This window comes from Taudactylus pleione, unplaced genomic scaffold, assembly GCF_031769625.1.
Source record: "Taudactylus pleione unplaced genomic scaffold, aTauple2 ptg001117l, whole genome shotgun sequence".
In the NCBI taxonomy this organism is placed as follows: Eukaryota; Metazoa; Chordata; class Amphibia; order Anura; family Myobatrachidae; genus Taudactylus; species Taudactylus pleione.
Genome location: NW_028285518.1, coordinates 56,649 through 70,147, shown reverse-complemented (window position 1 = coordinate 70,147; position 13,499 = coordinate 56,649). Strand labels below are relative to the sequence as shown.

General features: G+C 49.2%; 1 protein-coding gene across 1 annotated transcript in view; it reads left to right on the top strand.

Annotated features, from left to right (window-relative positions):
• Window positions 1-1,256: 1,256 nt before the first annotated feature.
• The window catches only part of FBXO28 (F-box protein 28), a 39,261-nt gene continuing 27,018 nt past the window's right edge, over window positions 1,257-13,499 (top strand). Inside the window, exon 1 of the mRNA XM_088461858.1 lies at window positions 1,257-1,538. Within this exon, the coding sequence (XP_088317984.1) occupies window positions 1,341-1,538 (198 nt within the window). The 5' untranslated portion in view covers window positions 1,257-1,340. The remainder of the gene's footprint in view (window positions 1,539-13,499) is intronic.

The window sequence follows — 13,499 nt, the reverse complement described above, 5'->3', positions numbered from 1 at the left end:
GGCACTAACTTTATATTACAGCTCCGCTCCCACCCCACACCCACTCGCTGGGCAGGAGAGAAGGAAGGAAGGCAGTGCCTGGGGGTGAGGACAGAGCAGAATGTGGGACTATGCTCTGAACATCATACCTCCCAACTGTCAGTCCCGTTTTTCAGGGACTGTCCCGCCGGCGGGCCGCAGTGTCCAGCGGTGGGGGGTTAAGTTGGGGGAAGGATAAACCGCTGCAGCGTGTATGCAGAGCAAGAATAGATGCTGCATCTATTCACAGTACGTGTGAAGCCCGTGGACAGCCCAGCATCTCGGAGATGCTGGGCACACCCCATTAGTGATGTAAACGGGGGCGTGTCATCAAACCTGGCTCCCTTTACGGTCAGGCCATGCCCCCTTTTCGGGTGCACGCGCCTTAGGCGCAAGCTGGTCCCCACTCCTTGACTGCAAATGTTGGGAGGTATGGAGCATGCAGGGCGCAGTCTTACATAAACTAGGAATGGCCAACTAGTCAAAGATTCGCGTCAATGGGCTCCGTCCCCTACTTGCGGACCCGCCGATCCGCCAGAGAATATTCCCCATTCTGCCCACTTCACTAGGAAGTGGGTAGTATGCGGGAGAAGTGTCTACTTTCCCGGGGGTGCGGGGGGTTACCCAAAAAATTGGGTGTCTCCCGCGACTTCCGGGAGAGTAGGCATGCATGGGATACTTTTATTAGGCCGGGTACACATCAGGCGATATATTGGACAATATATCGTTCCGACGCGGATTGTAACTATATGTATCGTCCATATCACTCAGTGTGTATCCTGAATCGTGCGTTCATGTGCGTCGCTGACCACGGCACGCAGGTGAATACGAGATGGAAGGGTACATGGCGCCGTCGTACACCGGATCGTGCAGTGTGCGCGGCCGCCCGATATATCCTTCCGTCAGGCTTCGGGACGGCTGGGACACGTCGCTCTGATGTGTGTCCAGGCTCCGACTTACGCTCACACTCAAATTTACGGAGTTGCGTGCGACGCAGAATCAGGCTGTCGACATAAAGAGGAAGAACCTGCACAAGTTGGCTATAACTCTGATCTATTATTAGTTTCCTGAAATAAAAGATAAGGATGAACCCACAAGGGAAACATGTCATGCTGGGGCTACCTTGGAGGCTCAGATAGATAAGAGTGCCAGCTCTTGGGGCAAGGCCACAAAATGGCGGCCGGCCATCATGGCGTCATGGCAATGAGCACTACAGGGGGAGTTGCCAGGAGTTACAATGTCGGCCCCGCCTGGCGGAAGTGATCTCAGACGGGGACGTTGCTGCTGCTGCTGCTGCTACAGGAGGAGGAAGAGAGAGAAAGATGTCGGCAGCCGAGGAGGATCGGGGTAGCGAAGGCGGCTCGGGGGGCCCGGGCTCCTCATGCAACCAGAGGCCCAGGTCGGCCTCCCCGGGCCCGAACCAGCTCCACCAGAGCAACACCCTGCTCGGCCTGCCCATCGTGGCCATCGAGAACATCCTCAACTTCCTGACATACGACGAGATCAGCCAACTCCGGCTGGTGAGATGCCCGGGGAGGGGGCACTGCAGGGGGGTGGGCACCCGGCCTGGGACTCCTGGGATGGGGTGAGGGTCATGCACCCCTCCGGGCTGGTGTAATGGGCTGCACCCCTATTATAGATGCAGGCTGGGAAGTCATCTGCAGCAGTAATTGATTTTATATATATTTATTTACTGATTTTTTTTGTTTTTATATAATCCATTTTTGGATCTGCTGCAGAACCTCTTGTTAGCCCTTATTAGTATAATATGTAGTGTGTTTGCTGTGGGACGAGCTGAGGCATTTACTGCCAGCTTTGCCCGCTGTTAAGCGGTTGCCCATTTTTGTCAGACCGTTTAAAAACGTATCCCATCGTTACATTGCCAAGGTTACCATGGCCTGCGCGGTATTGGATTGTGTTACGGTGCGATGTCCTGTAGCATCTCATGGGCGGAATTCAGTTGTTTCAATCCCCCCCCATCATGCCTGCCGGAGATATTCAATTGTTGCTCCTGTCAGGCGCAATCAGGTGTCGGCATTTCAGCTCGCACCCCCCAGGGGGGTGTGAGCTGAAATGCGCGAAAAGTGACCCGTTTGGGCGCCCACAAAGGCACATTTCACAATCACGACCAACACTTTGGTCGGGTGTAGCCATTTTACGCGGCTAAACCCCACCTCTTTGGGCGTGGTCGACATGAAGATCGACATCAATTAAATAGCGCCCCGCAATCTCGCGTCACTTTAGACGCGAGATTGGGTGCGCTAAAACAGTTGAATACCGCCCCATGTCTGCCAGTATTTACTAAGTACAGATTTGTGTCTGTCAATGTTTAACGGCTACATGTTGTCTGTAAATATTTAATACACCGAACTCTGCTGCAGATGTGTGTCCGTCGCCTAAACCATGCTGTAATGCAGACTGGAACTCTGTCCAACCTGTCGAATGGTTAGGAATGAGGTATGTAGTGCCTCAGGCCTTAGTGGTGTACTCAGTTGATAGGGCTGCACCAATGATTGAAACCAGAAAATGGCTGCCATGCAGGGCGTAAGTGACGTGTGCACCTTTAGCTGGTGAAGGACTTGCGGATAATTTTCACGGTGTGTGTCGTCTTTGGAATTTCTGTTTCTTACACCGTATTTCTCTCTCATCCACTGGGGGACGTTGCGTCCACCATCTTGTTTCATGTTATAACCATCAGAGCTACTACACGTAGTTGACAAAAAAAGAAAATGCTAACTTAAAGTCATGCAATAGTACGCGGGTCCACCAGAAGCCTTAATATGGCCCTTATAGGCCATGGCATGGAGCCTACTATTGTCTGAGAAGGTCACTCTAATGGTCCGCCATTTAATGTAAAACGCGATCTCGTGCATGATTTCAGAATATCTTCTAAATCCGGCATAGGCAGCCCTTGGTGCTAGTGCCACCCACTAGGTCACTCCCTATCCTAGTACAAGGAAGCCAATGACCTTATTAGTAGCCAGCTATTACTTTGTAAATGTTTGTGTATGTTGTAATTATGGTGGCATTCCGGACATTTTTATGGCCCTGTAATGTCTGGCACCCAAAGAGAAAATGTTGCCTATCCCTGCTGGAAATGCGCACTTGGGTTCAGATTTGCTCACCATGAAATATAGGGAAACATCAGCATCATGAATCTACTCCATTCATTGGACCACGACGTATACACTATGGATGGTGGTATTGTCGTCCTACAGTGCACCCTTAGGAAAGACATTCTGCAGCAGTGGGCAAGGGTGAACACTAGGTACCATTAAGTAGCAATGACCTTGCCTTCTAAAGGAATGCTTGATGCCAAGCCATGTAAGGGAAAGGTGTACAGCCACATATGGAGCCACCAGAACCCTTCATGAATGAAACCAGCTGGTCGGGGCTGCAAAGTACTCCTGGTTGGTGCCACACTTGCACTTGGCTGTTGAGAACATGGCGAGGACGATTCATCTGGTCACATTGCATTCCTCCGATGCTCGGTACTGAACAACATATATTGCCAGGTGGGATTGAGCAGTATATGTCCTGCAACCCAATATCCTGTCCTGTGGAGTACTTGTCCGACGTGTGTAATCACACTGGCTACTGGCGCCACTGGTTATAATGTACTGTCCATTAACTGGCAGAGATTCCACCACCTGTTGCTCTTTGCCAATGACGTCTTTTCCTTGGAGCCCCATGCTGACATCACCGCAGATGTATTTGCGTCTGAAACATCAAATTTGGGCTGTCTTGGTCGCCAAAGTTCCTGTCCGATGCTCTCCAGTAGTTTCCCCTCTTTTATAGTCCGTCTTCTTCTTGCAGCCATGATAAGCGACAGATGATGCAGCATATGTATATGAGGTTACTGCACCTGTGTGTGGCTCTTTCCTCGTTCTTGGAGTCACTCATCTACCTCAGTGCTTCTATTATATCCACCACTTATATATTCGTATGGTTCTGGAGTGAAATGTTGTCTTTAGTATATGCAGGTAAAGCTGGGTTGGACAAATCTAATGTGACTGTAAGATAGTTCCTGTTATATTGGACCTGCACCTCTCATATCTGTTCCCTCTTCTGTAACTGTCTGTGCTAGACTTACTAGAATGTTAAAATGTTTTTGTATTCTTAAATTCTCCATATGATAATACAACGCTCTGTATATTATATAGACATACTGGGTAGCTGCACAGCCTACAACTTTTGTTGTTGTGCGCAAAATTGGGCGTGTCCAACTCTGCCCTATTATAAACGCACCCCTTCAATGCGGGCCTCGACCTGGCACTGGTAAGGGTAGCCTAATTGTCCTGCATTTGGGGCAAAAGACCCGTTAACTGTCCCCCTAGAATCGTTAATGGCCTGTCTAAATTGGGATCACTTTAAAAATGTTATATAAAAAGGGAAGCTACAATAGTCTGTTATATACAAATGACCACACCTGAGGGGTGCGGCAGCAGGGCGAGGCGCCACACCTGAGGGGTGCGGCAGCAGGGTGAGGCGCCACACCTGAGGGGTGCGGCAGCAGGCGAGGCGCCACACCTGAGGGGTGCGGCAGCAGGCGAGGCACCACACCTGAGGGGTGCGGCAGCAGGGAGGCACCACACCTGAGGGGTGCTGCAGCAGGGCGAGGCACCACACCTGAGGGGTGCGGCAGCAGGCGGACCTGCAGAACTGCCACTTAAAATCCACATGGAAAACAAAGGTGTCAAAATAAATCATTCATAGGCTTGTATGTATATAGTGGTATACATTGCTTTTACAAAATATAAGTATCCACTGAAAAGAAAAATCAAATAACTTATAATGTTTCTTATTTATTTTTAACTTCATCCAATAGGTTATATCCAAAAGGTGATTAATTTAGTAATGGGGCTGTTAAGTAGGCAGAACGTAGGAGGATGGAAGTCGCTTAATATTTATCTTGCCGGGTATTGACTTTTTGACACGGGTAACTGGGAATTTAGAAAAAAAAAATATATGTGTGTATATGTATATAATATATATATATAATATATATGTGTGTGTGTATGTATATATATATATATATATGTGTGTGTGTGTACTTCTTCAATATGTTTAATGCGTAAACAATGGGTCCGTGTGTGTTAGCTAGCGGGATAATAAATGTGCAAATCTTTTTCTTTTCCCACTGGAAACAAGTTTGTATTTAATGCCTCGGTGATCCCTCAGCGCCCCTGACTCTGTGATTGGTTAGCTGTGCTGTGGCGCAGCGGAATAGACACACGGCGCTGGTGCTATACTCACGGGTAACGTTGATGGATTAGTTGCCCTTTACCTCTGTGTCTGTCTGGAGGTTGATTGGATGAGAGGACAGGGATCATTGATTCAGAGACTGATTTAGGTCTGATACTAACAAATGGTTTCTCTGATCATTCCCAGCACGGCCAACGCAACAGACTGCGGACTTGGCTGACGAGCCCCATAATGTGTATAATGTTACTCCATGCAGTTTATTTATTTCTGTGAAAGCAGAGCGTGTCTCGCCGGCTGGGAGATGAGGGTATTGTCACTTACGTTACACAGAATAAACACGTAGGGACCGCACTTGGTAGCGCTGTAGTGGAACAATACCTTGGAAGACATTCCAAGAACGGCACGTCGCGTCCGTAAACACTGGCCCTTTTTTCCTTGCACCCCCATAAAGTTGCGCAGGATGATCTGTGATGTACAACGCCACCTCGCTCCTAATTGAAATTGTCCCCTCTGTTTAAAAATCACGCATCGGAAGCGGTATCAAGATAGACTTAACTTTTAAAAAAAAGCATTGTCGTAATATCTCTTATTAGTGAAGTCAGGACGGTCTTAGAGTGTTCAATTACATATAATGCATGTGTCAGTCCGTGTCACATTATAGACTGGGAAAATGACCTGTACAGACAAATGGTTTCCTATTGGTCCACATGGTCACACTGCTCCGAAGCTGATCTCATAGGTACGCGCTTCAGTGTGTGCAGCCTGCGGGGAGGTATAGCAAGTCTACCGTGCTCAGCCCCTATCTGTGACATGTGTGAGTGTAATCCAAAATCTGCTGAGAGCTGGAATAGCTGAATAGTATCGTTATTGGGAAATGTTATACATCGTATATATGTGTTCACTGAAAGCAGTGTATACAATGTTGCGACCCTGTTTTATAGCAACCTGTGGGGTAGAGCAAGCACAAGAAGTCGCCACACTAGAGCCCAATAATTTTCTTGGCAGCCTCGACTTGCTGGGCCTGGTGGAACTACAAGTGTCAGCATGCCCTGTAATCCAAGTCCTCAAAAGTATGGAATTGCTTTGCAGCTAGCACCATTGTCTGCAATGAGGCTGGAGGTCAGTACCCGCTCAGCCAATCAAGAGCTGACCGCATGTAAACATTACGTGTGATTGGCTGGTACCTTCCCTTTTTTTTCCTTTCTCTGCCCATTGAAACGCAATAACGCATGGCCCATTCAGGGGAAAATGGATTTTTTTTTCTTTTTTTTTCTTGTGTGTTTATTTTCTGACCTCTGCTAGAAATATGATAGAATTTGCGATTGATTCCCTACTGGCTATAGCGCCACGGAACTAAATGCGTATATCTGCCCATATGCCGAGTTGCACCTATGTGAACGCACCTATCCGTACATTTGGTCAGGTAGCTGTCTCCTCTATCAGGTCGCACTTGTACCATGGGACAGCGCTACGCAAATGCAGACCCAAACGCCTTCACTAAACTTTAACTTGTGAACACTCCATTGCGGCCCAGTTACACCCATTTAATAAAGGTATGGCGACTCGGAATCGGCTGTAAGTACATATGTGGATCCATCTGCAAATCGCACCTCGTGCAGCCGCTTCATGTTTGGTCGTATTTATTAAAAACATCTCGATGCGAACCTGCTGTGCGGTAACCGAGATTGATGTTTAGTTTAGTATAAACGCCCTGTAAAATCCTGTAAACTGTGCTAGAGCTTTGGTAGCTGTAACTGACAATAGCCTCCCTGTACAGCTAGAGGGAGCCTTCTCCTCCAGCTAACAGCCCACCCTGAAAAGAAATCTATCTACTTCAGGGTCCATAGGGTATCCACAGGATACCTTGGGGTATAGGTTGATGATGTCAGACATCGTGCACCACAGAGTTAAAGTTTTCAGCCTCCCAGGATGCACCAGGGTCCCTCTCCTATACCCCGAGCCAAGGCAAATCAGTTTCATAGGTGCCCGGCTCGGAGTCTGATCACCTTTTACAGAGGGGAGCTGTAATGGCCCCTGAAGTTCTCCCAGGCAACTGTGGCTGCACAAATGAGCTGTAAAGCATATACAGTCATTACTGACGTCTATGCTGTTGCTCCTCCACCCCGCCAGACCAGAATGCCGGTACTGATCCTGGGATGCTGGTGGGTGTCTGGGGTCACAGCTAGCGGTGACCCCGGATTACCTGGACTGTGGCCGGATTCAAGGGGGCAGGTAAGCGACGGGGTCCGGCGGAGGGTACCTGCCGACACACAGTCCTAAGTCCTCAGGCAGGGGGCTGCCTGGGGACTGGCTGCACGTGGTGCCAGGTATTAACCTGCGCTTCCACTAGACCAACAGGGACAGCGGGCCGCAGCAGAGTGGCAAAGCTCTGGCGTCCCAGGGGTTAATTGCATGCCAGGGGAGCGTGCCTTCCCTGTCTCTCAGCCGGCGCCTCCCCTGCTGCACAGTGCCTCTCCATAGCGGTCTGGCGGGCTGTCAGCGATCCTCCCCCGGGCCCGCCTCCTCTCTGCCCCTCGGCGGCCATTTTCTAGAAGAGTTTGCAAATGCTGCTAGATGCTGAATACCGGTGGCATCGCGGTCCAGGTCCACCCCCACATACCTCTCCTGCGATTAAGGTCAGTGTATGCTGCGCTGTTTCCTACCAGGCTCTGTGTCTGTGTAGTTGATCTCCGTGCTGGTACTGCAGGTGATTTATTTCTGCATTGTATGTGACTATATGCTAGCGCTGTCTGCCTGTACTTTCACTTCTGACTGTCAGCCATTTTACTATCCCTGTTCTTCCTCTGCTAAAGCCCTTGCGGTGCGGTGTTGCAGGGTGTTCATTGCCTCACTGTAAGAGCATTTATCTGTGAGGGGAGTCACATATACTCATCATGTCTGAGAGTGAACGTGAATTTTCTCTTCAGCTAAAGTGTACCACATGTAATGTACCATTAGCGGAGGGTGATGGAAACACTGAAGGGTTATGTAGAGCATGTTATATTATATCACGCCTGATTTCTGCAGGAACCGCCCTGGGCTTGTTTTGCTAAGGCACTTACAACCCTTGTGGGCCAGCTAGCGATGCCCCCTGCGTTCCCCCAGATGGGGTGATCACAGCAGTCTGTAGTCTCATCACCCATGCAGGGGTTCCCCAGGCAGTTGACCCAGTGTCTCCCGCTTTCGCCCCCCCCAAGTCTCACAGGAGCCTGCGTGGGTGAATTCATTGTCCAATATGGTGCAACACCTGTCGGACATTTTACAGGGGGAGTCATCTTTGCGGCCTCCTAAGCGGCCTGTAGTGTCTCAGACTGCTCAGTATGATGAGGATGATATGTCGCCTGATTGTGAGATTTTTGACTTTTCAGACCAGGAGCCACTCCATACTAAGGAGGCGAAGTCTAGGTCTAAAGTCTATATACCTGGTCTTATACGGGCAGTCCGTGCGGCCTTGGTTATTACAGACGATGATCCCCCGTGGCTAAATCCAAATATGTCTTCTTTAAGGATTTTAAGGGAGATGCCACTATATTTCCTCTGTCTGGTCAGTTAGTGGATCATTTAGAGGAGGCGTGGAAAAATCTGGCTACCAGCCTCAAAAACGTTTGGATTTTGCATACCCCTTTGCGGATAATTATTTTTCCAAGTGGGAAACTCCTCAGCAAGTAGATTCTCATGTAACACGCCTAGTGAGGAGTGCTACATCACCCATGCCCTCCTTAAAGGATGCTACGGATCGCAAGGTTGAAATATGACTAAAATCCATTTATTCCCTTGCTGGGGGGCCGTCCAGACCGGCTATGACCGTGTGCTGGGCGGCAGAGCCATGGAGCGTTGGGCTGATAGCTTGGAGGCGTCTCTGGACGCTGACTCTTCACCTGAGCAGGTGGAGTTAGTGGGTAATCTCAGAGACTCAGCCACGTACATTAATGAGGCAGTCTTGTATATAGGTCTCCTCACTTCAAGAATCTCCTCGGCAGCGGTGGCGGCACAGACCATGGTGCTTTCCCCGGAGGTACGTCTGTCTCTGGCCTGGTGGTTGCGGACGACTCACCTGAACAGGGGACGTCCCTTTTGGGTGGCAAACTGGGTCCTTCTGACGACGGGCAGCAGTGACGAGTCCACACTTGTTCCAGGGCAGGTGGACCTCGGTAGAATCTGCGCTTCCAATAAACTTCTTGGAACTTCGCGCGGTATTCAATGCTCTCCAGCAAGCAAAACCTGTTCTACACGGAAAACCCGTGCAGGTACAATCGGACAACGCCACGACGGTGGCTTACATAAACTGCCAATGAGGAACCCGAAGTCGGGCAGCGCTTACAGAAGTGTCCCACATCCTGACTTGGGCGGAGGACAATCTCCCTGCCATCTCGGCGGTGTTCATCCCGGGAGTCCTCAACTGGGAAGCAGACTTTCTCAGCCGTCAGGACGTGCATCCAGGAGACTTGTCTCTTCACCAGGAGGTGTTTCAACTTCTGGTGGACAAGTGGGGCCTTCCAGAGATAGACCTCATGGCCTCCCGACACAACAACAAGCTGCCTGTGTATGGGTCAAGAACAAGAGACACTGATGCTCTTCTGGTAGACGCTCTGTCGGTCAGATGGACCTTCTAGTTTGCGTATCTCTTCCCTCCGTTCTCCCTTCTTCCTCGAGTGGTTCGAAAATTCAAGCAAGAAGGCAGCACACCCCTGTTGATGGCTCCGGCGTAGCCCAGACGTCACTGGTTCTCAGATCTTCGGAGTCTCTCCGTGGACACTCCGATGCTGTTGCCTCTGTGTCCGGACCTGTCGTCACAGGGTCCTTGCCATTACCCGGACCTGAGTCTGTCTTTGACGGCATGGCTGTTGAGACAGCCATCTTAAGGTCCAGGGGTTTTTCCAGCTCTGTGGTTAATACCATGCTCAGAGCTCGGAAGCCTGCGTCTGCAAGAATTTACCATTTGAGTATGGCATACTTTCTCTGGTGTCGCCCTAGAGGCTATGATCCTCAGGTGTTCTGGATATCCAGATTGTTGGCTTTCCTACAGGCGGGCTTAGATAATGGTCTTCGCCTAGCTTCTTTGAAGGTACAGGTTTCTGCCCTGTCAGTGTGGTTTCAGCGTAGGATTGCTACTTTTTCTGATGTCTGCACCTTTCTGCAAGGTGTACTTCGTATTCAGCCTCCCTTTGTTCAACCAGTGGCTTCTTGGGATCTGGCTGTGGTCCTGAGAGCTTTCCAAGGACTGCCATTTGAACCGCTGGGTTCAGTGGATTTGAAATGGCCTACAGCTAAGTCTGTATTCCTTCTGGCCATTGCTTCGGCCAGAAGGGTTTCCGAATTGGGGGCTCTCTCATGTCATGGTGGATTCTCCTTCCAGCACAGGAGCGTCCCCACCCTTAAAGGATACTGCTTGGGACATCCCCAAGGTATCCTGTGGATACCCTATGGACCCTGAAGTAGAAAATATGAGATATGGTAAGAACTTACTCTTGTTATCTCTATTTCTACGAAGTCCATAGGGTTCCACAGGACTTCCGTCCTGTCGCACCTGTACTGCAGATGAGCTTTGATCTGGTCACCATTTTTTTTTTTTTCATCTCCTTCTGGTGAGAATGTGATTCTTGTGTGTTCCAGACTTTCTTCTCTCTCTTCCTTCTCCTCCTCCGGCCTATGGCTTGTTACGTAACTGAGATGCCTTGGCTCGGGGGCGGGGTATAGGAGGGGGACCCCAGTGCATCCTGGGAGGCTGAAAACTTTAACTCGATGGTGCCCGATGTCTGACGTCATCCGCCTATAACCCAAGGTATCCTGTGGAACCCTATGGACTTTGTAGAAATAGAGATAACAAGGGTAAGTTCTTACCATATCTCATATTATTTACAGTGGGACATTGAAGTCGGTAACACCCCCTGAGACCACCTACCTGCTGTAGGGGAAGGTTATCTATAGCAACCCCGGAGTGTCCGTGGTAATCTGGAGCAGTTAAAGCTGCCATTCAGTAGCTGTAACTTGTTAACGGAACGCGATGGGTGGCATTAATGTAAAATTTTATTTGAGAAACGTAATAGTTTTTTTTTATCTATAAGTACTGATTGTGATAGGAGTGCCTAATATTATACAGTAGGATGCCGTGTACTAGTTATCGTGGCCATAAAAACTCGCCCTGTTCTGCCTCGGATCATATGTTTCTTTTAGGATCCTTATAACGGTGAATAAAAAGCTATTTTGGCTGCAGACTGATCCTATCATGTAGCCTAGAAAGTCTCAGCTGGCGGCACCTCCAAGCTGGCATCAGAGTTTGGCAAAGGTAGAGAGGTTACAGGAGGTGTCGTCTTCCTCCCCCTGTACCAGTACATGTGAGTGAGGGACCATAGCACCCTGTTACGCTGCCAGCTAGCCGTAGGATGGGCACCGGTGGGCTGATTACATCATACTTATACCAGACTACTTTCTGTGGGTTGCTGGGCTGGCAGATGAGAGGATTTAGGTCTTAAGCCCTTGGAGGGGTTTATCTTTATTGAAGCATAGTATACGGTGAGCTATGGCCGGATCTTCGCTCTCTGCCACTGAAGAGACGTCTCTCAGACCCGCGGAATCTTTATAGTGTGTGTAATTTTGCAGCGAGGCTCCTGGTAACTAATAAAATCCATCAAATAGGATTAATGACTATTAGACAGTGGTGATAGCAGGATGATCATTGCTCGGGTAAAATGCTAACTCTTTTATTTCGCTAGCGTTTGGGAGAGAAACAGACTTATGTTCCAAATATGACGCAATGCAACAAACCGCCATGATAATCCCGCTGGCATGTGCATAAATGGTCCCAGTGTTTTTACGCCTCCGCTGTTCACACGTGTTGCAGTGTTATCCATGGCTGCAGATCTGTCTTCCCCGCTGTATACTGACCAGGAGCTTTTCCTCCTATTGGCTGAGCAAGCAGAGGGTGCAGATACTGGGATCAGTAATCCTGGTATCTGCAGAATATTCCCTGTAGGAGGCCTGGTGCTGCTTTTCCCCTCTTACCGGTGGGCACCATAAAAGTACTCGTACAGTGCCCAATTAGGGGTTTATAATATCTCTCTGCATTATCCGAAGTTGCATACCCGTGCACATTAGTAAGAATTCCCGTGTCCTGGCACTGCAGTCTCAGCTGGGCTTCTGCTGTGTATTTGTAATGAATCCTTCTTGGCAGTGCCAAGCAGGTCAGTGTGTGCCAAGCTCTAGTTACAGGCTGCTACTAGGTGGCGTTGACCTGGTAAAATCTTCCGTCCCTCATCTTCCCTGCTTCAGGCTTAACCCTTTCCCTACTGAGGGTGTAGGAAACGATTGTTTGGCCTATATATAGGCTGTGCAGGGGCCGTTCTGGATGAACAGTAAGAATTTCCCAGCCCCTGACTCTCCGTTTAGCTCTCAATGCGGCTCTGTTCCTTTTATAACTGTTCACCTCTAGCAAATCTGTAGCTATAATCTGTCTCCTTTATTTTGGCAATTAACAACCTCTGATATCTAATATTGTCCATTGCTTGGGGAACTTGCCCTTTAGGGGGTTTAAAACTCAAATTATTTGTCTATCAAGCAAGTCCTTCTGTAAATCTGGGCAGGAACTAGTCTTCATTCCAGCACCTGTCACTACCTGTGCTGTTCCTGTATCCTGCCTGGGGTGTCACTCCCTGCTCTGGTGCTTCTAGCACACACTGGTCTGTATATCAGACGTTTATTGCATCAGCTGAGTGTGCTAGAAGCTCCAGAGCGCAGAGTGACACCCCAGGCAGGATAGAGGAACGGCCGAGGTAGTGACAGGTGCAGGGTGCTAGAATGAAGACTTGGAACGTGGGGAATGAGCTGAGGACCAAGGAATCTGTCAGACTGAGAATAAAAAGCATTTACCGAGCCAGAGACGTCATTTATTAATGCAGAGTTTCCCAAACTCCGCCATTACAGTCCAGGTTTTAAGACTATCCATGCTTGAGCACAGGTGACTCAATTAGTACCTCAGTCAATTTGATTTAACGATCTGGACTAGCATGGATAGGATATCCTTAAAACCTGGACTGTAATGCCAGAGTTTGGCAATCTCTGTATTAATGGATGGGACTATGACGCGTATATATTCCTATCTCTGCTTCTGGTGGAGTTTTTGGGGCCAAACGGAGCGTTGTGACGGCATTTAAACGCCTGCAACAATACTCTGTCGCCCCTGTTTCGTGTATAGTAATTTGCAGCCCTGGGGGGGGGGGGGACTTGCTTTGGGGGTTTGCATTAAAATGTACGAGTCCGCAACAGCTGTTGCCAAAGAA